General features: G+C 38.5%; 1 protein-coding gene across 4 annotated transcripts in view; it reads left to right on the forward strand.

Moving 5' to 3' along the window:
• Positions 1-27,652, forward strand: part of tafa1b (TAFA chemokine like family member 1b) — a 479,256-nt gene extending 451,604 nt beyond the window's left edge. For all 4 annotated transcript variants that reach the window (XM_072582507.1, XM_072582508.1, XM_072582510.1 and 1 more), the window contains one exon: positions 26,756-27,652. Coding sequence is in view for 1 of the 4 variants with exons in the window: in XM_072582508.1 (XP_072438609.1) it covers positions 26,756-26,773 (18 nt within the window). In the remaining 3 variants the exon portion in view is untranslated. The remainder of the gene's footprint in view (positions 1-26,755) is intronic.
• The last annotated feature ends 204 nt before the right edge of the window (positions 27,653-27,856 follow it).

Genomic DNA, 27,856 nt, shown 5'->3' on the forward strand with positions numbered 1-27,856 from the left:
CGACAAAAAGCATTATAATGCTGCATGAGTTGTTTGTCATATGAACAGAATAACATATAATTGAGGAACAGAAGTAGCCATTCAGCCCTCTAAGGATTCTATGCCATTTCAAAAAAAATGTCTGTTTGTGTTTTGAATTCCATATTCCCATCTATTCCCAATAATCTTTGATCCCTTGCCAAACAAAACTGTCCAGCTCCTACTTAAAAGTATGTTATGGACCAGGCCAGACCTCCTCAAAATATTTTAAGAAGGTAGTCTAGACCCTAACTTTTTCTTATTTTAAAAGATGTGGGTGTTGCAGGTGTGATGCAGCTTATAAAACCACTCAGCTTTAAGCAAAGCAGAATTTATGTAAACACTACAGTTGAAACACGAACAAAAAAAAGCAGAATTTAGAATAATTTTACGACTGGAAAGCTTAACTGATCCCACACAATAACTATTACTAATTAACTGTTCCAGTACACTGACATCCCAGACACAAATATCTTGGCAAAAAGGTAAATTTAAACACAGATTCATACAAGCAGGAGGGAACAACTTCCAGAGAGACATTTCAGAAGAAAGTCAGAGGAATTTTTTTACTGAAGTTTGCAACTCCCCTGTGACTGCTGCAGCTAAAAACGAACAAGGAAACACTTTAACTGGGAGAATTGACCACTCCCTTTCTCTTGTTAAACTAAACTCTTCAGTACCTCCGCCTTTTTGACCTCATTTCTAAAACACCAAGGACAATATAAGCTTTTTCAAAGTGACAGCATCATCAATGACTCCATCTCAACCAATTTCTGAGGCAGAGAGGTCCAAAGTCACACAAACAACTCTGAGAGAAGTTCTCCTCATCTCTGTCCTAACAATTTAAATAGTCTCCCCTGGTTCTTGGTGCACCCAGAAGAGAAAACATCACTTCCACATCCACATTGTCATATCCTTCCAAAATCTTATATATTTCAACCAAGTCACCCCTTATGGTATGGTTTGAAAATCGCACTCCAATATCCTATTGACTCCAGGATAAGCTCAACTTTTTAAGTGAGTATGGTTGAAGGGAGTCAAGAACTTACTTGCATTGAATTACCCATATACAGAACTTATTTGAGGTCAGGGAGGCTAAAAAGGCACTTAGCAATTTGTAAGTCAGTCGATCTAGAGAGTCCAGTGCAACCTTCAGCACAGTTGCCAGGGACAATGGGGCAGAATTTAGGAGATTCTGAAAAATTTGGGGACCCGAATGATTTTGCACTGGATCATGTGCGTGATGTCATATTTGGCTATTATGGACATTTGCACGTGATGAGGCTGCTGTCCCTTCAAACTGCTGGCTCCTCTTTACTGCCGGCAGCTGCCGATCCCATCAAGCAACTGTTGGTGCTTATGTTTCACAGGCAGTTCCCAATTCCTGGTTATGCTCACTGTCACTAAGTCACTGTCTTAACCAACCAGGGCCTTTGAAGAAAGCGTCTTAAGAGTAATGCAGATGAAGTGTAGGTCTGGAGTCCATAAAAATACATACATTGATTCCTGAACCTAAATTGATAATCAAGTCTCCTCTAAAGGGATTTTGGAAGCCCTCCAGAGAAGGAGTCAAATGGCAGTGGAAGCAGATAACTGTGAAAGTCAACAACCTTGGTGATGTACCACAAGTTCAGTGAATGATTGATTAAAGAGTGAATGAGTCTTCCAATGCTAGATCACCAACTGCACCACTAACCTCAATTTCTTCTGGAGTCAGCCCATCCCCATCACTCACCTTTCAACAATCTTTTGTCAGTCAAGATTCATACCATCACTTGTAAGCTTCATTTCACCTTCATACAGTTAGCACTGTTACAAACCTCACTTCCACATTGCACACATGTTGCCAGCTTTTTAACCTTGACAACTACATCTCCCAAAACAGACTGTGTGGTATATGGAAAACTTTCATCTCTTTATTTGCAGGACAAGGTGGTGCATGACCTGAAACAACATGACCTAAACTGAGTAGGTGGGCAACATTCTTTGTCCTAATCCCCAGGAAGGAAATAGAACTGTTAATTCCTGGGACATCCATTGCTGCGTAGATGGCCTGCAACCAGGCAGAGTTCATTTTTAATCATATTAAACAAAAGACGCAATCAGTGCTGGAAACACCTCTTTGATGTAATGTTTCTATCAGGACCTTAAGGTCTTCTTCGAATAATCTGAAATTCGGATAATTGAAATTCGGATTATCGAAGTTCGTCTGCGGTTGTGGTGAAGTAAGGGACGGCATTAAATAAGAAACTAGAGAAGTATGCACCAATGGTGATTCTCATAGGTGATTTTAATCTACATATAGTCTGGGCAATTGACATTCGTCATAATATTGTGGATCGCTGGAGTGTTGACAAAATGGATTGTTAGATCTGAGTATTAAGGAACCAGCTCAAGGGAAGGTTATTCTAAATTTTGTGCATTGAGAAGGGGTTAATTAATATTGATTTGGATGAAGGAATTGACATATATTTTCAAGTTTGTTACAATGCAGAACTCAATGGGAGTATGAGTGGTGAGGAATTTAACAAGGCTTCAGGGCAATTCAGATAGGTTGACTGGGTGGGCAAATAGTTGGCACATGCAGTATGTTATCGATAAATGTGAAGTTGTCCACTTCAGTAGTAAAAACCAAATGGCTGTGTATTATTTAAATAATACTAGGTTGGGAAAAGTTGATGTACCAAGGGACCCAAGTATTTTTGTGCAGTAGTCATTGAAAACAAACATGTAGGTGTCAGCAAGCAGTTAGGAAGATAAATGCTATGTTGGCTATCATTGCAAAAGGGTTTGAGTATAGGACTAAGGAAGTCTTACAGTGCATTGGAGAGACCACACATGGAGTATCATGTGCAGTTTTGGTCTCCTTACCTAAGAAAAGATCTGTTTGGTGGAGAGGGAGTGCAATGAGATTTCACAAGATCAATTCCTGGAATGGTAGGGTTGTCAAATCATGAGAGATTGGGGTATTTGGGCTTGGAGTATAGAAGAATGAGAGAGCATCTGATTAAAACATCTAAAATTCTGTCAGGGCTAAGCAGACAAGATTTCGGAATGATATTATCCCTGGCTTGGGCTCCAGAACAAGAGGTCATGCTCTCAGGATACTTGGATTGATGTGGTGGTGCCGGTGTTGGACTGGGGCAGACACGGATACTTGGATTGATGTGGAAGACCTGGTGTTGGATTGGGGCAGACACGGATACTTGGATTGATGTGGAGGTGCCGGTGTTGGACTGGAGCAGACACGGATACTTGGATTGATGTGGAAGACCTGGTGTTGGATTGGGGCAGACACGGATACTTGGATTGATGTGGAGGACCTGGTGTTGGACTGGGGCAGACACGGATACTTGGATTGAAGTGGAGGACCTGGTGTTGGACTGGGGCAGACACAGACAGAAGCCACACAACACCAGCTTATAGTCCAACAGGTCTATTTGAAACCACACGCTCTCGGAGTATCAGATGAAGGAACAGATTTTTGGATTGAGGTGAGCAGCAAATGTTTTAACTTGAAGTAGCAAAGCAGGGAATTCTGTACCGCAGAAAGTTTTGGATGTGAAGTCAATGAAAATATTTAAGAAATATTCATGAACAGATTTCTAGAAGTTGATGTCAAAGAGTATGGTGAGAAAGCGAGAATACTGCGAGGAGATAGTTAGTCAGTCGTGACTGTGTTTAGTAGCAGAGTAGACTCAGTGAGCCAAATTATCAGTTTCTAGTCCAATTTTCTAAATGTCTACCTCTGTTCCTAAGATTGCACAGTATTCCATTCCATTTGCAATCATGTCTCTTGCACCACAGCCTAAGCCACATAGTTTTGGACTTACTAGTAACAAGTAATATCCATGCCACTTAAATGCCAAGGAATGGCTATTCCAAAAATGAGAGTCATTAACAGCCTCCCTTTGAAATTCAAAGACATTCCCATCATTGAATTCCATACAGTCAGCACCTATGAGTGTGAAGGGCCTATATTGACCATACGCCTAACAACACAGTTATATAAAAACTTGGCTACTAGAACAGGTCAGGGTATTTTGCAGAAATTAACTTGCCTCCTTACCCCTCAAAGTGTGTCCCCTCTCTACAAAGCACCAGTGAGGATTGTGATGGAATATTTTCCACTTGCCTGGATGAGTCAGCTGCAGCAACAAGAAATTCAACACCATTCAGGGCAAGCAGCTTGAATGATTGCTAAACATCTTGCTAAATGTCTGAGACATTCATTTACTCCATCACCAACGACATGCCAAGGCTTCTTCAAAAGTGCTGCCCAAAGCTGTGACCTCTAGGGCAACAGGTACATGGAAAGATCACTCACTCCAAGATCCTCTCCAAGTCATATACCATCCTGGCTTGAAGAGATGTCACCATTTTTTCACCATTGCCTTCATAAAATCCCAACTAAGTGCGTTGTAATAATACGTTCATCTCACGGACTGTACTAATTCAAAGGCAACACACTAGAATCTACTGAAAGGAGAACTAGAGATGACTAATAAATGTAAGTTTTATTAGTGAGACATACATCTCATGCCTGATTGCAGAAAAGCTGCTTGTCACAGGAGCTGTTCCCTCACAATGGTCCGGTCAAGCAACCTGCAGCAGAACACTCAAAATCTTGATAGTAGCAGCTGCACCAAGCTTTGCAGATTTCATCCAGTACTTTTCAGGCAGTGGAATTGTTCTTTCAGCATGTTAATGTTCTGTTCAATGATAGTTCCTATGGCAGTATGGCATTCATGATTGTCCATCAGAATCGTGTCGTCAGTGGCTAGCATTCATAGCCCTATCGTCCCATTTGGTGCTTGTCATGGCCCAAATGTAGCTGACAAAGTGCACTAACACAAAATGAATAATCAGGACTGCTTCCACAATCCAAGATGGCAGTGGAGTAGGACTCCTGAGCAGGAGCTTATCTGCTCTGTCTGTTTCTTTTCTTTTTTTCTCTCTTTTTTTGAGTGCTGGCAATGTCCAGGGTGAAGCTAATGTGAACCATTGGTCTCAAGAGCCTGGAGTGCAGCCAGCACAGACTCCCAGCTTCACCACCAACTCCTGGTGTCATCATGGACTCCCGGTCTCAAGAACATTGGGTGCAGCAAGCACAGACTCCCGGCCTCATAATGGACTCCCAGCCTCATAATGGGCTCCCTGCCTCATGAACATTGAGTTTAGCAAGCACGGACTCCCAGCTTCAGTGTGGATTCCTGGCCTCATCAAGGACTCCCAACCTCAAAAGCCTCGAATGAGGCCAGTACAGACTGAAGACGAGGCCTGGAGTGGATTTGAGGCAAGGTCTGGCACAGACTGGAGGCAAGCACGGACTTGTCTGCTCCGCCTCCGCTGCTTAGAAGATTGCAACTCTGACCTTTTTATTTCCTTATTCTTCTAGTTACTTCCTAAGAATCTTTGTGGCTAATTTTGTACCTAAGATGGTGTGAGAGTCTGCAATGCTACACATTTTTATTTCTCTACTTTTTGAGATTATTCCTAAGAATCTGTACCTAGGTAGCTTTGTACCTAAGATGGTGCCTAATATGATACTCAGGTGAGTACACAAGTGAATAAACCTAATTCTAAAACAGGGCATGCTCCTGTTGATCAGTATTAGTTTTCCCATGTATACGGATGACATGCAGGTCTACTTCACCATGACCTCTCTCAACTCCTCCACTGTTGCTAAATTATCAGATTGCTAAATTTAAGAATAAGTATGTACATGGAATAATTACCTTAAAACTAATTAGAAGGCTATGAAGGATGGCAAATGTATATTGGGAATTTATAAACATAACATTAAATGTTTTATAAGCAATGGCAAACATGGAAGGAAATATTTAATAATTCTCAACAATTCTATTGAGAGATTAATATTTCCACAGAAAATAATGATCCTAAGTAAATAGTGCTGTCCCAGTGATAGTGCAGTTACGTAAACAAGAATAATGATTTGGAAGTGTCAGTGTTGGAGTGCAGTGGACAAAATTAAAAATCATGCAGAACAAGGTAACAGTCCCTCTGGCTTATTTGGAAGCATTAGCTTTTGAACCACTGCTTCTTCATCAGGTGGGTGTCAAATATTATTTGGTGTTTGATTAAAAGAAGTACTTTGTATTATTGCCAAAAACAAAGTACTAAGCTGAGCAGGGCAAGTTTTCAAAATCAGCAAAGATAACGAAAATAAAAATGATTGTGAGGAAGAAAATGGAATATGAATGTAAACTGGAGAGAAATAAAAAGATACATTCTAGGAGCTGGAAAAGATAGGTTAAAGTGAAGAGGATAGCAACAGTAAACATGGGTCACTTAAAGTTTAGATCAAAGTGGTGCTGGAAAAGCACAGCAGGTCAGGCAGCATCCGAGGAGCAGGAAAATCGATGTTTCGGACAAAAGCCCTTCACCAGGAATCCTTCATCAGGCTTTTGCCCGAAATGTCAATTTTCCTGCTCCTCGGATGCTGCCTGACCTGCTATGCTTTTCCAGCATCACTCTGATCTAAACTGCATCTTCAGTCCTCACTTTTGCCTATGGCTCTCGTAAAGCCTGGGCTGGAGATATGATAATTTTGAATAAGGACATTTCAGACATTAAGCAAATATTGTTTTGGTTTTCATATTAGAAGATACAAAATACATCAGAAATAATGGGAAACAAAAGTGAAAATGAAAAACTTATAGTCATTAACAAGAGTTATGAAAGCATATTGAAAAATGAATGACTAAAGCTGATAAATTCCCTGAATGCCCGAGTGTTATTAAGAAGTGGATGGTTTGATTGGGAATGCACTGGTTATGATCACTCAAAAGTTTCCTAATTCTGGAATGGTATAAGTGGATTGGAAGGTAGCCAATGTAAAGTTCTTATTCAAGAAAGGAGGGAATTAGAAACAGAGAAATAGGGCGGCACGGTGGCTCAGTGGTTAGCACTGTTGCCTCACAGCGCCAGGGACCCAGGTTTGATTCCCGCCTCAGGCAACTGTGTGGAGTTCTCATGGGTTTCTGCATGGGTTTCCTCCGGGTGCTTTGGTTTCCTCCCACAGTCCAAAGATGTGCAGGTCAGGTGAATTGGCCAGGCTAAATTGCCCGTAGTGTTAGGTGCATTAGTCAGAGGGAAATGGGTCTGGATGGGTTACTCTTCAGAAGGTTTGGTGTGGACTTGTTGGGTTGAAGAGCCTGTTTCCACACTGTGAGGAGTCTAATCAGAACTATAGGCATTTAATTTGATGACTGTAAATGGGAAAAAAGAACATTATTAAAGAAGTGGCAACAATACACTTATAAAAGCATAATATGATTAGTTGGAGTCAATATAGTTTTATGAAAGGCATATCTATTAAAGATTTCTTGAGGCTGCAGTAAGCAAGGTAGGTAATGGGAAAGCATTGTAATAATGGATTTCGATTTTCAGAGGGTGTTGAGTCAAGTCTTACATGAAAATTTGTTTCAGAAGCTAAGAGCTGATATGGTTGGGGGTAGTATATATTAGTGTGGATGGAGGTTTGTTAAAGGAAAAAGCAAAAAGTAAGATTAACAAATCATTTTTTGATTGGTAGGCTGTTAATTTATTCAACTTGCTTGTCACCTTTGTAAAAAAAAACTTGAATAAATTTGTCAAATTCAATTTCTTTTTCATCCATGCTTGATTGAATTATGTTTTTCTAAACATTCTATTGCTACTTCCTTAGTAATGGATTGCGGCATTTTCCCAATGATGTAAGTTAGGTTGACTGGCCTAATTTTCTGCTTTTAGTCTTGCTCCATTCCTAATAAGGAAGCTTTCCAATCTACTGAGACATTTTCAGAATCTATTGAAGTTTGAAAGATTATAACCAATGGATCAATTATCTGTGCATCCATTTCTCCTAGGATGCAAGATTGAGAAGTTCCCAACCTCCTAAGTTTGCCCAATACTATTTTCTAATGATAAAATTTATTTTAAGATAACCCCTCTCTTTTACACCCTTATTTCCTATGAGTATTGGGATCTATTTAGTGTCTTCAAGCATCAAGTCACATACAAATCATTTGATTAAAATATGGCAAGAGGAGATGACGTTTAAGATAATCTATAACCTTATTGAATGCAGAACAGGTTTGAGAAGCTAAATGGTATATATTCATTTGTCTATCTTATGTTCTTATATATTCCTAACATTTTGTAAAGGAAGCAATGATATTAATCTTTCAATAATATACGGTCAAATTATGACAAAAATGTCTTCCATTCATAACAGAATAACATAACAAAAATTCAGTCTTTTTGCCCAGAAGGTAATTTGGCATAAATATTAGGGATAAGAGCTTCAATTTGCTGGCATTGTGTGTTATGATATCGCTGCAGTGCTGCAGTCTTAGGATGCATTTGAATCCACATAGACATGTCATTTAAATATTTATATAGTGCCTTACTGCAAGACATTTTTCACTGGAGCATAGAATGGTAGATTCAGCAATAAAATTAGTGGAATTTGTCATTTGTAGAAATTATTTGTAGAGTAGAAAATCAACAATTTTCAAAAATGATATACTAGAAGAAAGGAAGAAAAGGAATCATTTTAGATACTGTGTGAGTTGATAGTGTTCAATACAAAAGTAAAACTTCTCACAAAAACTATGAATAACACTTATACAACAACAGCCAATTCCTCTGATTACTGTTAGATCTTGTAACCTAAGCAATGGCATCAATGTCTTTCCTCCATATGGAACTTCAATATGTGGTTGAAAAAAAAATTGGAAAATTTATTCCACATATTCATGTTCATACATCAGATGTCACTTCAGAAATGTTTCATGTTGCAAAACATATTCACCTTAAGATCTTATTTCAAAAGGACGACTTGGAGATTTAGGATAAGATGTGCAACAACAAACATATACATACAAATCTACAGATGAGATAAGATTAGTAGAAAAAGAAATAGTGACTTAACAAATTCCCTGAATTATATTAGCAATCTGCCTTTTTTTTTCATTTGCTCTGTGGAAAGCTAATAGTTCTGATGTTCTCAGACATCTGCTACCCATCTGTTGTTATGAGTGAGAAGAATATAAAACATGGTTGGTTTACATTAAAGAAAAACTGAGTTCCAAATCATATTTGATTTTCTCTCAGCAATTTGACTAACTGTCACATCATTATCCAATAACAAAAGTCACAAAAGCTCATTGTCCTTAAAGTGGTCAATGATGTTATGAAGTAAGGGACAAATATCCCTCTAAAATCTTATTTTAATGTGTAGATAAATATTGAAAATAGATCAGTACTGAAATGAATATTTTGTGTGCTATTTAGAAGTCATCAGAAGTTGGTTAGTTTCTGTTTATTGTTGCTTGCTGTGTGTTTCAGTTGAATATTCAGTTCAGTAAGTACACTGAAAGTAAACTGTAATCTCTTCAAACTGCAAAGATCTTCAACCAACACTGACTGCTCTATCAGACTCTTCGTCAATTCAATCTCCTAGAGGATCTTCACAGAGATGAGAATGATTGCTGCTGAGATGCTTGCTTGGATTTCCAATCTTAGACTCTACTTTAAATGACAATTTAGGTGAGCTGAACATCCTCATTAATATCCTGATCAGAGTTGTTACTGACAGGACTTGTCAGTTCCCTGTTGCTTTTCACTTTCTACAAAGAGGAAATACTGTAATCAGGGAAAATCCACCACAATTCTACCATAGACCCATGGCATCATATTAATTAGTAGTCCTTGTGTGCCTGTGTATATCTATGTTCTATATTTCTGTGTAGGAAAAGGAGTGTACCTAATATGCTTAAACTACGAGACTTTATACGACTCTGACATCTTTAACTGTCAATAAGATTGATGTGTTCCAATCGAACTAGTTACTCTGCAAGTTAGAATTTTTCATTTTCGCATTCCCTTTGTTATTAATTTGCAGTCTTCTATTTGCCTTTGCAAGAAGAATCATGTCTGTTTACAAATTAAAAACAAATAATTGAAAAAGAATGTGACATGTCTTTTAATGTTTAATAAGAGCACCTGGCAAGAAGGCATTACTTTTCTTGTATTTAAACAGCAGCTAAAATATTCTTGCTATTTTATATTCCGTCAAATAATCTTTAGCTGCAGGCACTTAAAAGCCTTTGTTCCACCCTTATCTTAGATCTGCTCTCTCAAGGGAGTGGATTTGTAAAGGTTCAGGTACTCAGATGATATTTTAGAATGCTGTGTCCTGTTGCCCGTATTACTTTCTCTAGAACTGCATCTCTTTGGGGAATAGACACAGTTTCTGGAATCTATTCATGGCTTACAAGACTTCAAAAATGCTTCATTGGCTGCATTGCACTTTGGTACATCCCAAGGTCATGAAAAGCATCAAATAAATGCAATTTCTTTCTTCCTTCTTCCACTAACCATTTTAGCTAACATATCACTCTGTTCTATCAGCAAAAGGTCATGCTTGAAAGTGCTCCTCTATTGCACAGAACTGCCCAAATACAAGTGACGCTGTATGTTCTCACTTTTGGTGCTCTGCAAAACACACACTTCTCCATTTACATTTAGAGAATTTCATACAAACATGACCAAAGGTTTTATATCACAGCTCGCAGTTCCTGGAGATCCTTGTACAGGTCAACAACTGTCAACTTTGTTTTTTCTGTTTTTCATGTGTAGGAATCCCAGACATGAAATTGAGCTCCATTGCCCTATTGGAGCCAATGCGATGGATGTCAGAAATCCTCTGAGGAGGTGCATAGTGCTTCTGAATCTACTTCCAGCATAGCTCCCTGACTATAAAACCATGAGATGTTGGGGCAGAATTAGGCCATTTAGCCCTTTGAGACTGCTCCACCATGACTGATATTTTTCTTAACTCTGTTCTTCTGCCTTCTCCCCATCATGATTAATCTTCTTACTAAACGAGAACCTATTTATCTCTGTCTTAAATATATCTAATGACCTGGCCTTCACAGGTCTCTACGGCAATGAGTTCCAGAGATTCACCACCATCTGGCTGAAGAAAGTTCTCCTCATTTCTAAAGGATCGTCCTTTCAATCTGAGTCTGGGCCCTTCTGGCCTAGTCACTCCAACTAGTGGAAACATCTTCTGCATGTCCACTCTGTCCAGGCCTCTCAGTATTCTGTAAGTTTCAATGAGCTTCCTCCATCCTTCTGAACACCACTGACCCAGAGTCCTCAACTGCTCCTCATACGATAAGCCTTTCAACCTCAAAAACATTCTCGTAAACCTCCTCTGGATCCCCTCCAATGTCAGCACATTTTTCCTTCGATAGAAGACACAAAATTGCTCGCAATATTCCAGATGAATTCTGACCAGAAATTTATACAGCCTGAGTTGTACATTTCTGCTCTTCTATTCTAACCTTCTTGAAGTAATTCCTCACATTGCATTTGCCTTCCTAACTGCCAGCTGAAGCTGCATGTTAACCTTAAAATAATCCTGAATGAACACTCCCAAGTCCCTTTGTGTTTCAGATTTATAAAGTCCTTCCCCATTTAGAAAATAGTCAATGCCTGTATTATTCCTACCAAAGTGCATAACCTCACACTTTCCCACACTGCACTCTCTGCCACTTATTTGCCTGTCCAAGTCCTTTTGCAGTCTCCCTGCTTCCTCAACTCTACCCGTCACTCCATCTACCTTTATGCCATCTTCAATCTTAAGAAGAATGCCCTCAGTTCATCAGGAAAGTTACACATATCCCCATTCACGAATGAAATAATGACTGCAATTCTAATTATTCATATCCAACCTTTGGAGCTACTGACAATTCTGTAAACATTAATTTGTGTCTGCCTCCAGGATTTTTCTTGCCATGAGTGCGCTACTTCGAATGTTCAACATGAGGAAGAAAGAAACATAAGGACCAGAAAACAGCTGATATTCAAATGAATTTCACTTACTTGCTATTTCTTTTTGGATAAAAAGAATATTAAAGCTTTAGACACTAAAAATACATTTACTGCATTAATCTTTGCAAAAGGTGAAAACAGTTCCAAACAGTATGGAATGAAAACAGAATAAAGCTCAGCAGATCGGACAGCATCTGTAGAGAAAGTAATTGAGTTAATGGGCTGAATTATGAGCAGGACCAAACTATCAGCCTACCAACACCCAATCAGTTAAAAAGTCAATGGAAAACGCCAATGTCCTGCAGTTATTTAACAGTCAGGTCATTAACCCAAAACATCAGTTCTGTTTCCCTTTCCACACATGCTGCGAGAGCTGTTACATACTTACAGCATTTTCTATTTTTTCACCTTACTGATTCTTACATCCAGTACTCTCAATTTTCTCACTCATTTTATGACAAATGTCAAAATGGTGTGTGTGTGTGTGTGTATATATATAAAATATAATATTTTATAAGCAATGGTAACTCTGTCTTTAAAATAGACTAAAATAGATTTAAAACAGACTAAAATAGGTCTTACAAGATGGATCCCAGAAGTCATAGAATTGTTCAAGTTTATTCACTGCAGTCAAACCACACAGAGTGATTAATTTAAGAGTCAGCTACATAAAGTCATTAAATAATCAAAGGAATTCTAGGGCAGTCTACTAAACCCACAATGGTGAGAAGAAACAAAGGCTACTGTAACACTGAACAGGACACTGGAATAACAGGGGATTCCAGCATAATTAATGAACTTTGCTCTGTGGAACATTGATGCATCAAAGTTAATATCAGCAGCTATTTCTGTTTGATTCTAACATACACTTGGCTGAAAGAGCCATTGGATGTGTAGAGCTGTTTGGAGACTATGTGAAGATAGGTCCAGATTCCAAATGGAACCGAACAAGTACCGGTGTTCAAGTGTTATGCCAGTAGAAGCAAGAAAGAAAAATAACATTTACTTGCTGTCCAAAGCTGCTCTACCCACTGAGTTTACCAACAAGCAATTTCCAGCTATCAGATTACAGAAGCCATTTCAACTGTTGAATTATGACTTGAAGTTTTCAAAACTTGAAAAGAGAATTGTCAAGCCTACAACAGTCCAAATACTGATAGTGCTTTCATCTCCATTACTAACTTTTACCCTTATTTTAAATCATTTTACTTGTATTTTAGCTTATAACTTTATCATTCTCTGCATAGAGGTAACTCTTAGCAATTGTTGATAATAAACTAACATTTTATTTTGTTTAAATTTGTTGTGATCATAGATGAGACAACTAAACTTAAGTTACAACTATGGATCTAGCTGTCAATTTACGTTATGATCTTCCTAGGGATCAGTAACTTCTATTTTTGAAGCAGACAAGTCATGAAGTTCAGTGGAATTACTAAGTGAATAGCACCTCAAGATTTCATGATTTTGAACAACAGTAAACTTTACTATATTGAACTACATACAACTACACAGTAATACAATCTATAAAATGTATAGAAATTATTTCTAACCCAGTATTAATGTAGCAAATATGGGTAATAGATTGTGATTGAAAACCACAGCACACATCAAATAATAAATGCGATGAAGACAAATCCTATAGATTTCTCAGAAATGTCTCCCAGATGTTAATGGCACTGTAACTCACTGAATCTCAGTAAATTGCACAAGGGATCACAAATCTTGTTGGTTTTGCCTTGAAACTTCCCCATTATAGACTGCCCAGTAACTGTTCCTGTTCTGGTGGATCAACCTACTTTCCTGAGTCTATGCTCCCCTGGACTTCAAAATTGAACTCCAGTACTTATTTGTAAGCACAACTCCAGCTGTTCACTGACAGCTAACTCACCAAGGCTAAAACTACCTTTTCCCTGAGTTCTAACCAGCTCAGCTACATCCAGAAAAGCCCACTTCTCATGGTTTTTTTTTAACATCCTCTGAGCTATTGTACAGAAATATTTATGGAACATGGCTTTTTCTGAGCCTGTGCAGTTGCCAGGATTCCCCTGAGCACTCATTACACAGAGTGATTTAGCAGCTGCATGAGTTCCCTGAGCCTTCACTGCACAAAATTTGTTAAGTTCAGCTTCCATCCCTGCAGTACAGCTACTTTGCATCATCCTTAACATAAGTCTGCTTATCTTTCTATCTCTTTTTCCAAATATCTGTAACTTTAGAACTCCTCCTGTAATTTTACTTCTTACATATGATGGGCAGATACTATTGCAGCATTCTCTACTCTACCTCCACCTAGCCTAGTATTAATGATTTGGAGATGCCGGTGTTGGACTGGGGTGTACAAAGTTAAAAATCACACAACACCAGGTTATAGTCCAACAGGTTTAATTGGAAGCACACTAGCTTTCGGAGCGATTGTGACAATCACCTGATGAAGGAGCGTCGCTCCAAAAGCTAGTGTGCTTCCAATTAAATCTGTTGGACTATAACCTGGTGTTGTGTGATTTTTAACTTAGTATTAATGATATTTCCTTCTATCTCTATAGCATATACCTGGCACTTAAATTTCAATGCAGAGAAATGTGATTTAATTCATTTTGGTAGAAAAAACATGGGGAGACAATACAGGCACCTTTGAGGGGAGTACAGGAGCAGAGAGACATTGGGATACACAGAACAGTACTCTCACAACATTGAATAAGCAACTGAATGAGCACTTAAAATGCCAGGGCAGAGTAGGCTATGGAAAGTACGGATAAATGGGATTAGTTAAGTATTTGTTGGCCGGCATAGACATGGTGGGCCGAAGGGCCTGTTTCCATGCTATATGGTTCAAAGACTCAATGACTCAACCTCAAATTGATTTGAGTGGCTGACTGAAAGTATTGAAACCCTTGTTGCTGGGTAGCATTGAACATTGGAGTTCAGGGACCATGCTGAGCACATGTTCAGTGTGCTAACAACTGAGGCTGTTTTCAGTATAACCTCCTGTATTTACAGATACAACATGCATTTTCTCATGTAATCTCACCACTCTGTTGTACTGAGCATGCTCCCCAAATTGCTCAAAAATTTTAAGTAGAGGCATTTAATTGATTTATTTTAACCTCAGCTGCACAGGCTCAGAAGAAGCCATGTTCCATAAATATTTCTGTACAATAGCTCAGAGGATGTTAAAAAAAATTCTTAAAAGTCTGATATGAACATTTAATAAAATAAACAATACAAAATGTTACGTTGATAAAACTTTGGTTTTTGGTCATGTGTTAAAAAAGTAGTATTGAACTAGTCTCTCTAGCATGTCTCTCTCAATTTTCATTCTCACCGCCTTAATTTGAATGCATTACCTGAAAAGATAACGTCAGCAAATCTAATGCACTTTCAAAAGTAACCTAACAATGGAAAAAAGATTTTTTATTTCAGGGCAGACAGAATCTCAATTTTAAATGAATGCTCCCCTATTCTGTTAATGTCCCTTTAGTTTGAGATTCCCCTATCAGTGGAAACATCTTCTCAGCATTTACCCTCAGTAGCCCCTTCAGAATCCTATATATTTCAATGACATCATCCCTCGTTCTTCTAAACTCTAATAAATAAAGACCTAACCTGTTTAGCGATCCTTGATAATTCAAGCCCATCATCCCACAAATCAGCCTTGTGAATCTCTTTAGAACTACCTGTAATGACAGAATGTCCTTTCATAAACACAGGGACCAAAACTGTATGTAACACCAGATGCAGCCTTACCTACTGCCTGTACATGTGTAACAAAACATCTTTGTTTTTAAATTCCAGTCCCCTAGCAATACAGGCCAAAATTCCATTTCCCTCATTAATTCCTTGCTGCAACTGCGTGCTAACGCCTTTGTTTTTCATGCAGAAGAACACCCAGTTCTGCCTGGTGCTGCATTTAAGTTTTAGTCTGCCATTTGATTTTTCCTACCAAAGTGCAAAACTCCACACTTTCCTACATTAAACCTCATCTGCCAAACTTGTGCACACTTACTCAACCTATGCAGATACCCTTTCCGATTCCTCATGTTCGCATCACAACATGCCCTCCCATCTATTGTTGTACCATCAGTAAATTTGGATTTATTACATCTTACCCCCTTTTCCAAGTCATAAATAGATAGTAAATACATGAGACCATAGATTGTCAAGGCGTTCCGCTAGTTCTGTCTTTCCAACCTAGAAAAGATACATTTATTCCAACTGTGTCTTCTGTATGCTAAACAATCCTCCATCCATTATCCCTAATATCATGAACTACCTGGTGCAGTAACCTTTATGGTGTGTTATCCAATGCTTTCTAGAAATCCAAATGTACCAAATCTACTGATTCTCCTTTATCAACTCGCGAATTTATCAAGCATAGTTTGCCTTTCTCAAAAAACATGCTGATTTTGGTAAATTGCATTAAGCTTTCCTCAATGTTCTCTTTTTTCCTTTGTAATAGTCATAGACTCATAGAGATGTACATCATGTGTACCCTAGAACTCTGTGGGAAGCTAGAGAATTGATTGCTGGGCCTCTTGCTGAGATATTTGGATCATCGATAGTCACAGGTGAGGTGCCGGAAGACTGGAGGTAGGCTAACGTGGTGCCACTGTTTAAGAAGGGTAGTAAGGATAAGCCAGGAAACTATAGACCAATGAGCCTGATGTTGGTAGTGGGCAAGTTGTTGGAGGGAATCCTGAGGGGCAGGATGCACATGTATTTGGAAAAACAAGGACTGATTAGGGATAGTCAACATGGCTTGATTGAGTTTTTTGAAGAAGTAACAAAGAAGGTTGATGAGGCCAGAGCAGTAGATGTGATCTATATGGACTTCAATAAGGCAAGGTTAGATCTCACAGAATACAGGGAGAACTAGCCATTTGGATACAGTACTGGCTCAAAAGTAGAAGACAGAGGGTGGTCGTGCTGGTTTTTCAGACTGACGGCTTGACGGCCACAAGGATCGGTGCTAGGTCCACTACTTTTTGTCATTTATATAAAGGATTTGGATGCGAGCATAAGAGGTACAGTTAGTAAGTTTGCAGATGACACCAAAATTGAAGGTGTAGTGGACAGCGAAGAGGGTTACCTCAGATTACAATAGGATCTGGACCAATGGGCTGAGAAGTGGCAGATGGAGTTTAATTCAGATAAATGCGAGGTGCTGCATTTTGGGAAAGCAAATCTTAGCAGGACTTATACACTTAATGGTAAGGTCCTTGTGAGTGTTACTGAACAAAGAGACCTTGGAGTGCAGGTTCATAGCTCCTTGAAAGTGGATAGGATAGTGAAAGCATTTGGTATGCTTTCCTTTATTGGTCAGAGTATTGAGTACATGAGTTGGGAGGTTATGTTGCGGCTCTACAGAATATTGGTTAGGCCACGGTTGGAATATTGTGTGCAATTCTTGTCTCCTTCCTATCGGAAAGATGTTGTGAAACTTGAAAGGATTCAGAAAAGATTTACAAGGATGTTGCCATGGTTGGAGAATTTGAGCTATAGGGAGAGGCTGAACAGGCTGGGGCTGTTTTCCCTAGAGCGTCGGAGGCTGAGGGGTGACCTTATAGAGGTTTACAAAATTATGAGGGGCATGGATAGGATAAATAGACAAAGTCTTTTCCCTGGGGTCGGGGAGTCCAGAACTAGAGAGCATAGGTTTAGGGTGAGAGGAGAAAGACATAAAAGAGACTTGCCGGTTGACTTTTTCACACAGAGCTTGGTACGTGTATGGGATGAGCTGCCAGAGGAAATGGTGGAAGCTGGTACAATTGCAACATTTAAGAGACATTTGGAGAGGTATATGAATAGAGAGGGTTTGGAGGGATATGGGCTGGGTGCTGGCATGTGGGATTAGATTGGGTTGGGATATCTGGTTGGCATGGACGGGTTGGACTGTACATCTCTATGACTCAATGACTCTATATTTCTTGCCAATTTACTTTCAGCCTCAATTTTTTCTCTATTTATTAGCATTTCCATTGCCAGTTCCTAAAACATTTCTAATTCTCTGGCATATCGTTAGTTTTTACCACTTCGTATGCCTTAGTTTTTGACTGGATACTCTCTTTTGCTTTTATCTCCCCATTTGTGAATGGCACTCTGTACAAAGGCAGTTTAGTCAGTCAGTTCCTTCTTCCTGCAGTCTGACCTTGTCCACACTGAGAACAAGAAGCTCTTAGCTATTGGGTAAAGGCAATGACTGCAGCTCCTCCAAAGTTAAATTCTGGATCCTAATACCTGCCTCACTCACAATCACACACTCCTGTTCCTGACCAGGGATGAAATTTAATGTAACTCATCTGAGGGGTATGACTGTCTCCTGAAACATCATGTACCTGATATGTTGCAGTGGCCACAACTGAGACTCCAGCTCATCTACTCTGAGATAAGGTTCCTCAAGCAACCAATACTTGCTGCAGAAATGGTCATTGTGGATCACCCTGGTGTCCACCAGTTTCCACATGGTATAACTGCAACACCTCTTTCACCAAACATCTCTGTTCTATTAATTTAAGTAATTCGAATGTTAAATGTTTTAAAAAATGATTTCCCTGTCTGTACTTTTCATCTCATAATGTGACCTGATTTAGCCAATTAAAAAAATCACAGAAGAAATACCAACTAATTACTTACCTGATTTCTTGTGATGTCACACATGTGGTTCTGACCAGTAGGAAAAGGCTGAAGGTGCTCTCCTACCTCTGCTGCACTTCTCCCACAAGTCCATGTTTCTAGTCTGCTTCATAGTAATGCTGGCCTGCTGCATCACACTCCTCCAAAGCTGAAGTACTTTGCACCCTTATCTTTGCTTAGTTACCTGTCAAAGTGTCTTCGGGGTCTTTAGCTCCTGAAGCTACATGGCAGCAAGTATTATTAAAAATGAGACACGTCTTGGCCTGCAATGCTAGGCCTGCACTGAGTAGATTTCTCCCTGGTTTGCTGTGATAGTCACATTAAAAACCAGCTAGATTCAGAATCTTGGTTATAAACAAAAAGCTGCAGATGCTGAAATCCAAAGTAGACAGGCATGATGCTGGAAGAATATAGCAAGCCAGGCAGCATCAGGAGGTAGAGAAGTCAACACTTCAGGTGTAGTCCTTAAATCGTGAAGAAGGGTTACACCCGAAATGGCGACTTCTCTAACTCCTGATGCTGCTCAACTCAGAATCTTGGCTGGCAAAATTGCCGACAGGCAAGATTAATCATTGATTTTGTTCAAACAGTGATAGAAGTATCTGGACCAATGATTAGCTAAGTAATTCGTACTTATTTGCTATCATGCAGTAAACTACAACTTGTCAAGATGACAGCTTCTCTTTAAGACTCACAAGTGGTTGTTCCTCTACTGCAAGAAACCAAATAGATCCTTGGACTTATTCAAGGAAAGAATATTGGTGGAAGCTACCACAACGAACATTAACTTGCTGAACCATTTCCAGCAGTGCAGCAGCTCTATGTTACGTATCAAAAATATAAGGATCTGGTTGCACCTTTGGTAGCTAGTTCTGTCAGCTGCTATGTTTAATAGATTCTATTCAGCAGTTTGTACGTCTACTCTCAAACTAAAGCACTATCTCGAACTTAAATTTGATTTATATTTTGATCCTGTTGATGTAACTGTTAACAATATAGTTTAATTCAGTTTCATTCTAAAATGCAAGCTGTCAAAAGATATATAAACTTCTTTAGTGTGAAGTCTATGAGAATTATTAGCTTATCCACCATAAGTATAATAGATCTCCAGCATAATATTGCATTTTAGTCAATACTGGCTGTTGCACATCTTGGTAAGTTGTCAGTATAATCAATTAACTAATATATGCTTGCTGCACTGGTGATGTGCATGTTTCTTGGTCAATATAATGCACATAGATAAGACAGTCAAATTGTCTATTGTTATCAAGCAAGTGAAATTGCCTCTCAGTCTTCTTTTCGATTCAGTACCGTCTCGTTGCATATATGGAATTAGAAATTCAATTGGAATTGAATTAACTAGCCTTCACCCTCCAACTTACTTCTAAATTAATAGACATATTCCATGGTATTTGAAGCTTTGTTCACGACAGGATTGTACTTTTCTATAGGGGGTTTTGCATGTTTTTAAATTTCCATTTCCATTTAATATTCTTTTGGCACCATTTTTCATCACCATTCTTGTTCATAATTTTACATTGTATGTTTTGCAATCTTTATCTTGCTTTCTTGTAGTTTACTGGCCTAATCCATCATTTCCATTATGTTCCCCACTGGTCTGATGGAGATCATCACTTGACCTGGATCTTGTGTGGTTTTATGCATCTGACTCCATCATGCAATTCTATATTTTCGGTGCAGTTTTCAAGTTCAAGTCATGTACTATGTAAAATAAATTGAATCAATTGAAAATAAACAAGCACACAACAATTACTTGATATAGCTGGCTATCAACCCCATTATATCACAATGGCTAGTACAACATTGATAATGTAAATTTGTTAATTTGTAATCAGCTGGATCAAGCGTTAAAATTTACTAAATTGCTCTGAAGTATCATCCTTATACTGTGTATGGAAAAGACAAGAAATGCAAACCATTTAAAATAGATAGTATATGGAGGTAGTTAGTGTGATGAAAATGTTTTATTTTGTGGCTGATGTACAAAACTGCTATTAAACTTGCTATTTTCCAGTTTCCTTTATTCTGTGCAGATGAAAAATTGATAGTTTAAGTATTATTATAAAAGCTTTCTTCTGTAGAAACATTTTGCCTCTGCTTTATTTGACTCTATATACAAATGAGAACTAACATCAGTGTATGGATTAGTGGTGCTGGAAGAGCACAGCAGTTCAGGCAGCATCCAAGGAGCTTCGAAATTGACGTTTCGGGCAAAAGCTCTTCATCAGGATTATTCCTGATGAAGGGCTTTTGCCCGAAACGTCGATTTCAAGGCTCCTTGGATGCTGCCTGAACTGCTGTGCTCTTCCAGCACCACTAATCCAGAATCTGGTTTCCAGCATCTGCAGTCATTGTTTTTACTTTTTTAACATCAGTGTATGACAGGCTGACCCCATTGAATCTTGTAATTCTAAATGACAGGTTCTAATTGCACATTATTGTAGCATTGCAGAAAGTCTAAACTATACACTTCTAAAGAAAGATTGTAAAACCTTTCAAATAAAATATTTTTCTGCCAATACTTTTACATCTACCCTTCCTTTTGCCTGAATTACAATAAAATATGATCAACTGTTCAAACAGAGAATCTTTCCTTTAGCTGTTATTTTTATCATTCATTTAAGTCTTGGATATGGGCTACCTGAAATAACATTTAATGTAACAATATATTTTAGATAGTGTATAGGTGAATCATGATTGATGATTCTTGATAGCAAAGGAATGTGCTTATATTAAAAGGACATTTCACTGAAGTCTTTTCAAAGAAATTGAATGGCTGTGTAATGTCTGATCAAAATATTTTTGTTCTTTAGATAATTAAATAATACTTCAGCTTTTCCATAGAAATATTTTGAATGTTTTCTTCATGTGGTTCACAGGAAGAAACACATGAAGAAAAGAAGTATACTTCTTTATCCAATCACTTTCTATTTGGTGACATTTTGTTATGCTGTTTTCACAGGTTTTGTACTAAATAAGGCAAAAGATTTTTCACTTTGGTCAAAAATAGCTGCTAATACATTTTAAACCAAAGTAACCAGTTTGTTAGAAAATAATATTGTTAGGGGATGAAGACCTTAGTGGAGGGGTGCACTGGATATCTGGAGGAGGCATATACCTCTCCCCAAACTTTGACCTGCCAAGCCAGTGAATCACACTCGGCTGCATACTTGGTGTGGACCTCCTCCCCCCCCACTCCATGGGTAAAGTTCCAGGGGCATTGGGAGGAGGCCCTTAATTGACCATCAATTGGCCTATGAATGATGTGCTTCCTGATACTTCCCCAAGCTGGTAGTACAAGTACGGTAGGGTCAGACATGTGGCTACTGAGGACTGCAACCAATTTATTACTGACTCCCACACTCACCTGCTATCATGCCCCCAGGGGTGGCTACATGTACATGAACAGTCCATGTACAGAAAATGGGATAAACTGAAAGAGATAGGCACCCTTTAAGTACAGGTTCAGGTGGGAAAATTAACATTTCAAAGGCTTGCCCATGTATTATTGTGCTCAAAGAAAGCCATCTGTACTGCTTGAACTTTGGTGTAGGCAGCAATTTGCTAGCTGTCCAATTGTAATGCATTCAGAAAAAAAATCATTCTGGTGTTATAGCAGCTCAAAAAATCCTGCAATAATGATCCAGTTATTGAATGAGACCAGGTGTCCTGTATCACTCTGCCATATCAGAGCCTTTGCTTAATGATTGTTTGGCTACGTGTCCAATTCAAGTATTTGTGCAAAGCCAAATATATTTACTTTCAAATGGCTCCACTGAGATAGTATTCTCACATCGACCAATGCTGCAAGAAAGCCTCGCAACCCAGCTTTATCTGTCTCCACATATGTCATGCTTTTAAGTCCAGCAGACACTTCACCCAAAGAGTATTGAATAATCACTGACATTCCTCCTCTTTTGCAAGAGGTTTTGACACACAATAGAAGGAAATAAAGTAGAGCTGGTAGGAGACAAGGCCTCTTGCCTCTCCTGAGCCATTTGAAAGAGATGGTACTTAATATTATAGACCAGGATGCACTGGGCGGTTCTTTACCATTGAAAGCATTAAGAATGATAGAATATTCCTTCTTTAAGTCCCTTCTCTAACCAAAGTCACCCTCATCCTTCTATCTATCATGATGAGCAGATTGTTGGTGTTGTAACCATGGATCGCTTGGAAAGTGATGGACATTCATATTGGAAATGACAATCTGATGTTGTTCATCTTCCAAAACTGTTTCTTAGGACCCAGTACCTACTGGAACCAGCAGCCTACTCAGTGGAGACAGCAAGTAATCAAGGTAATTAAGGCCTGAATTAAGGACCTTGAGTCTGATCCAAGTTCACCAATGTCCCCACCCCGACCCTCATTGTGTGAGGAGCACAGCAATACTTTGAAAGAGGCTTTTCAGCAAGAGCTCAGAAGCTCAGCAAATGTTCAAAAGGTGCAATTATGGCTAAATGCATCCCCATGGAAGTGCCCTCTCCAAGCCAAGGAGCCAGACAGTTCTGGGACTTGCTTTTCATGGCACTCTGTTATAGTTTCTAGTAGGCATCTATGTCTCCCATTTCTTTAGAATGCCCCCGTCTCCTGGAAGGATTGTCAACTAGACAAATTAGGGTGACACGGTGGCTCAGTGGTTAGCACTGCTGCCTCCAGCCTCAGGCAACTGTCTGTGTGGAGTTTACACACTCTCCCCGTGTCTGCGTGAGTTTCCTCTGGGCGCTCCAGTTTCCTCCCACAGTCTAAACCTGTGCAGGTCAGGTGAATTAAATTGCTTGTAATGCATTAGTCAGAGGGAAATGGGACTGGCTGGATTACTCCTCAGAGGGTTGATGTGGACTTGTTGGGCCGAAGGGCCTGTTTCCACACTGTAGGGAATTTAATCTAATACCTTCATGCCTCTCTATGGGATCATCTGCATCCTCTCCTACCTTCAATGGACACCTCCTGTAAATGTATGTTGGTGGGAACAATTGTCAAGAAACACAGATTCAGGACCAACAAAGTGCTTCCAAACTTGGGGAAAATTAAACTTTTTTAATGCAAGTGTCACTGTTGCCCAGATGCTTAATCCATCCCACTTGATGATACATCTCTCAAACCCAACAACCCACTACAACAGCTCCAAAAATACTCCAGTACTTCCAATCCCTGTTTAAATGGAGAAGTGCCAAGAATTTACTTACTAGCAATCAGGGTGCCTGGATCTTTGAATGAAACCTCTGCTGAGCCTGCCTTTCAATTGAGTAAATAATGCATCTGAACACTCATTGCAATTGTGCTGTATGACATTAAGTTAGCAGTGAATCAAGGCAGGGTCACACTAGATATGATTCCTTGATTCTCAAGGAATGTGATCTGTCCACTCAGGAGCAGCCAAAGGTGCAGGGCCCAAAAATATAGCATTGCGAGATTTCCACTACATTACCACAAGCAGCATTCTGCAAACCAATTTCTAGTTCAATTAGTCTTCGTAACTCTGAAAGTTACCCTAACACAGCTACAATTTCATTGCAATTAGGAATGAAACATTTCAAAACATTTCATTCGCTTAATAACATCTTAGAAGGCAGCTGAATGCAATCAACTATTTTGTAATCGTCAATTCAAATCAGGGAGTGTAAGAATTATTAAGTGTTGCAGTTAATATTATGATATTGATATAGAAATGGGATTTAGAATGATATATATCAGACTAATTTGATCTGATGTTTAGAAGTATGGTCAATATATCAAATGGCAAATGATGAGTGAAAACAGAAACCAAGTAACCACAGGCAGTAACACACAGCGGTTAGCTACAGGGTACAGGAAATATTGATTAATCTCATTTCCGTTTTGTTTTCATAAAACGTATCATGCTGTTAATTCCCCTTTAATTGTAAATATTTTGTCCCACCAATGGAGCTGAATCCCAGTAAATTTCATAGAAAATATTCAGAGTACAGAATGGAAATGATAAGTCTGTTTGCATCTGCATAATGAGCAGACTATTAATTGTCATATTAAATCATAGTCATATCAACTTACATATTATAACGATTGAAAGAATATCTAGAGTCAACTAGAACGCTGTCATACATATGGTCAGAAGAGGGATATTTACTTATGGTACAATATGTAATAACATTCATGACTTTTATTGAAGAGCTGAGCAGTCCATGCCTCATGCCTTTGGAACCAGACAATATTTAGAGATGGGGTACTGGTAGTAATTAATATTTTAGCCCAACAAGTGCCAAGCAATGACAATTCTCCAAGAAAAGATAATCTAACCATCTGCCATTGAAATTCAGTTGCATTACTGTCACTGAAATTCCTATCAAGATCTGGTGTTTACCATTGACCAAAAACTGAACGGGCCCAGCCATATAATACTGTACTAACAAGAGCAGGTCAGAGGCTGAGAGTTTTTAGTGAATAACTAACTTCCTGATTCCCCTAAGCCTGTCTACCATCTATGCATTACAAGCATATTTTCCACTTGCCTGAATGAGTGCAGATCCAACATTCAAGAAGCTCAATGTTTTTTCAGATAATGAAGTCCACTTTATGATCATCCAAGACCTCATAGTAAATATTCATTCCCTTTAGCACACAGCAGCAAAAATGTGTATCAGCTACAAGATGTTCAATACCAATTTGTCAAAGCTTCTTGATCAGCAACAATCAAACACATGACCTCTACCATCTTGAATGACAAGAGCAGCAGATGCATGGCAACACTACTATCTCCAAGTTCACCTCCAAATCACACATCATCCTAACTTGCAAAAAGATCACTGTTCCATCACTGTTACTGGGTTTAAATTGTGGAACTCCCTCCTTTACAGTACTCTACATGTGCCTACACTGCAAGACCTGCAGCGATTCAAAAAGGGCAATTAGCAATGGGCAATAAATGATGATCTTGTCATTTATATTGTATAACATGAGAACATTGATTGGTTTAACTAGTGAATGCTAATTGATAAAGGCATTGCAATTGGACAGTGCACCAGTTAGAAGATGAGTAACAGTTAACTGCCAAAGAAACAAACCTCAACACAATAGGGACAGCCGTTCTCTAGTTCATTTCTCAAGGCAATGCGTTGACCAGTTAGAGTCAACCTGACTTTTATAAAATTCAAACAAGGTATACTGCAGTCTTGGGGACTCCCACATTGGGAATTTCATAGCTCAAGCATTAAGAATGGAGCTGGAGAAAGGAAGAGAGTACACCATTTGGTAAATGCAGGCAGCTCTGTAAATGGTACTCAACAGGACGTTTATGTTTGCAAACTTGAAACCAATGGGAAGATTCTTCGGCCACAGGACTGCATCAAGGAGTCATTCCTCCTCAGATCCTTCTATTCTATTACATCTCCCATATTCCACACTACCACCTGGAAGCCATTACAATTGTTGCTCGAGAAATTTCTGTCACACTTGCAGAATGATGAAACTGGAGTTCTCTCAAGGAAATTCTCAGCTGTCATTATCTTTGCATAAAGTTATTATGTTTAGCAATGGATTGTATATTTTGTAAACAGGTTATTACTACTACTGGAATAGCAGATAAAGAAATATTGTATTTATATTTAAATGATATGATTTCAAGCATAGGATGATGTGATATGCCAACTCACCAACAACAGTAATAGTGTTTTAGAAATCCAATTTTTAGTTTTCTCAAAACATCATGTGTCAGAATTTCTCATTAGCTGTGAGGTTAATTTTCAACTTAACAGCATTGCCTCACTGGATCCTGTTTATAGAAACAGCTGAATTTGTCTTTCTATTGATTTGCATGGAAAGGAAGATCGGGCAGTTTTGTAATGGCTATCTGACCCATATTGCCTGCTTTATATTTAAACGATAGGTTGAAAATTACCCCCCTGTATATACCGTAGGTTTACTTCAGTAATCAAATTAGAAATTTAGGGAACAGAAAACAGACCTGTATATTATAAGGAATTGTATTATGTGTGCAAAACTTTAAAAGACTTCTATAAATGAAGATCTGTATAAAACAATAAATATACCAGGTACTAAAAAGAGAGCAATTCTAGAAAACATTAAATTCACCTCATTAACATTTAACATTGTTTAGCAATACTTCATTTTTTTATGTCCAACTCACAGTGTAATAAAGTTAATCTCAGAAATAGTGAGTATTCTGTTTAGTAAAGCAAGTATTGATGTTTACTTTTAATGGAAATTCATACATTTTCTTTTTTATTCAATTATTTAGATCCATCCGAGAACCTAAAACTCAGACTATTCGTAATGATGGAAGACAGCCATTATGACGGACAGTTAGCTCAAACACTGCAATCATATCAGAATTTACAATACAAAAATGTAACACCATCTGAAGCATTCCTGGACCCACTAGATTTGGTACTAATACACTGACTGATCATCACTATTGCTGATGATGGTACAAGTACGATGCCAAGTCCACTATTCTTCAGTGAGAAACAATAAGATCAGATATCCATGGGCATTGACCTTCTATTCTGGAATTGAATACAATGATTCAATTTTTAAATCCATCATTAATGGATTCTTTCTGATCTGGCATCGTTATGGCAATGTACACTCAAAAATACAAGTTGCTGTGGTGTTGATTCAATTGCCATTGTCAGTGCGTATACGTTGCTGACTGAATAAATCAAATCCTGTTTCAAAAGATGCATCACAGAGAAGCAAGCTGAAATAGGAAATAACATCCAACACACTTGGAAAACAAATGCTTTATTTCTATAGAGGATGTTTGATTCTGCAATCAATTACAGCTTCTTACATAATTCCCATATGGTTCAATTCCATCAAGCACTAATAGCATGCTGGCTTTGCTTAATATACCATACCTGACCAATGTACAATGTTCAATGGTATGAACAACCACACAAAAATCACTTCTGGAATTCACATGGGATGTTACAAAGAACCTGTTCCAGCTTTTCCAGATGTAAGGTAGCAGGGTTATAACCAAAAGATACTGATGTGCATTGACAGTACCAGTTACTTTGCGTGATCATTGTAATCCATGGATTTCTCTCTTTGTATTCAAGAGAGCTGTACATATGTCTGATTACTTTGTATTATTAGTATGGTCTACAGTAAATTAAACTGTTTACTCTTACAGTGGTTGCTCATTTTTACTAGGAGATTTAAAAATGTAATTATACTAAACTTGAAGCTTGAATGTGCAATAAATTATACACTACTGAATCATATCAAAAGGAATCAATCTACATCACAACAACTTGGAAATGATGAAGTGGTTCAAGTGGGACCATCTGACGGTGCTTTATTCACCCAATACATTCACCAAGCACATTATTTA

Source organism: Chiloscyllium punctatum, chromosome 12 (genome assembly GCF_047496795.1).
Source record: "Chiloscyllium punctatum isolate Juve2018m chromosome 12, sChiPun1.3, whole genome shotgun sequence".
In the NCBI taxonomy this organism is placed as follows: domain Eukaryota; kingdom Metazoa; phylum Chordata; class Chondrichthyes; order Orectolobiformes; family Hemiscylliidae; genus Chiloscyllium; species Chiloscyllium punctatum.